Source organism: Silene latifolia, chromosome 9 (assembly GCF_048544455.1).
Source record: "Silene latifolia isolate original U9 population chromosome 9, ASM4854445v1, whole genome shotgun sequence".
Lineage (NCBI taxonomy): Eukaryota > Viridiplantae > Streptophyta > Magnoliopsida > Caryophyllales > Caryophyllaceae > Silene > Silene latifolia.
The window spans coordinates 92,430,872-92,432,554 of record NC_133534.1 but is presented as its reverse complement, the minus strand read 5'-3'; the positions used below and the strand labels follow the sequence as shown (position 1 = coordinate 92,432,554).

Genomic DNA, 1,683 nt, shown 5'->3' with positions numbered 1-1,683 from the left:
AACATAAATGGTGAGGTATTAGAAGTTTTTCTCGACTGACGTGTTAGCACATAAAAAGGCCAGCTCTATCATGGCAGCTTGATTCATGTAATATGCGAGCCTGATCCATGTAATTTGTTAAATAGACTCTCTATTTTAGGTATCTCCTGGGTTGACCATTCGTTTTTAGTAACGTGTCCGTTTTGGATTGCAAATTCCCTAAATTGAGTTCGATAACTCAAACCGACTCATGTCCATGTTATGTACAAACTTGAAGTCTTAAGCCTTCCCATAACTCGTATGGAGTCTTATAAATGGTGTAGCCAATTGGTTTATTAAATTTCCCTTTTTAGAGTTCAATTAACTCTTTTGACTTTATAATCATTTAATCCTATGTCAAATAATATGTGACATTAAGTCACAAAAACTTCATGACTTATGAACTTAATTACATTGATCCCATCGTTGTAATTCTTTTGTGATTAAATTAAGTCAACACAATTTATGTTATGATATGTAAGATGTATAATGACAAGTTTTTAGAACGAAGAAAAAAAATTCCATAACCGAATGACTTGTGTTGAAATCCAAGCCATTAAAATTCATACAACCATTGTTTCCCAAATGGAAATGAAACAAACTTCCATGTCCAACATGGAAATTAAAATAAGTTCTAAAAACAACAAGCTTCCATAGGCATTCTTCTATGGGCGGCTACACTAGCATCCCTTGTTGAAGATCATCCTCAAGCTTGCTTATCATTTCCCTTGTCTTTACTCACATGCCCTATATCACATTTAAAGGGGGTGAGAATCACAACTTGTATCTAAATACCAAAGTTGAGATTTTTATCAATAACATAATAGATTAGAGATTTTTATTACCTACTGGAGTCACACATCCAGCTTTAACATCTCCAATATACTTAGGGCAATTTCGTTTCCAATGTCCCATGCCACAATAATAGTGGCACTTATTTTCGGTGGATGCACCCTTTTTCGGCTTGGAACAGTTATTCCCAATAACATTCCCTTTGCCCTTGTTGGGTTTCTTACCCTTACTAGTACTCCGCTTGAATTTCCCTTTGCTTTTGTTGTTAATAGAAAGCACATCCTTTGATGAACTAACATCAAGACCCATGTCCCTCTCGGCTTGCACTAGCAATTTGTGCAACTCATGGAGAGAATTCTTCATGTTTTCCATATTGTAGTTTACCCTAAACTGCACATATGCCTTCACTTTGTTCAAAGAATGCAAAACTCGGTCATGACGAGTTGCTCGGGAATATTGACCCCTTGGGTCTTCAGAGTCTCAACAAGCTCAATCAATTTGAGCACATGAGGGCTCACCTTTTGGCCCTCTTTTATGTTGATCTCGAAAAATGCGGAGGCCGCCTCATATTGGATTATTCTCGGAGCTTGCGAAAACATGGTCACAAGCTTGGTATAGATCTCATAGGCCGTGCTCATTTTGATAGCGCTCCTTTGGAGATCGGGCTCCATAGAGAAAATCAAGACATTCTTGATTACGGCCAAATCTTTTAGGTAAGCCTCATAGGCTTCCCTAACGGCGGAGGTTGACCTAGTAGTAGGTGCGGTGGGAGCGGCTGCGGTAAGATAACGAAGCTTGTCGTCACCTTCCGCGGCTAAACGGAGTTGCGCATCCCAATCAGCGAAATTTGAACCATTCTTTTCAAGTTTGCAT

At 38.7% G+C, this 1,683-nt stretch overlaps 1 protein-coding gene across 1 annotated transcript; it reads right to left on the bottom strand.

Annotated features, from left to right (window-relative positions):
• Nucleotides 1-846: 846 nt before the first annotated feature.
• Nucleotides 847-1,182, bottom strand: LOC141601338 (uncharacterized). Its single transcript, XM_074421612.1, has one exon. The coding sequence runs from the start codon at nt 1,180-1,182 to the stop codon at nt 847-849; it is 336 nt and encodes a 111-aa protein (XP_074277713.1).
• Between the last annotated feature and the right edge of the window lie 501 nt (nt 1,183-1,683).

Bases quoted from the DNA above. Each gene is read 5' to 3' on its own strand.
- LOC141601338 (XM_074421612.1), bottom strand. From the start codon at position 1,182: ATGGAAAACATGAAGAATTCTCTCCATGAGTTGCACAAATTGCTAGTG.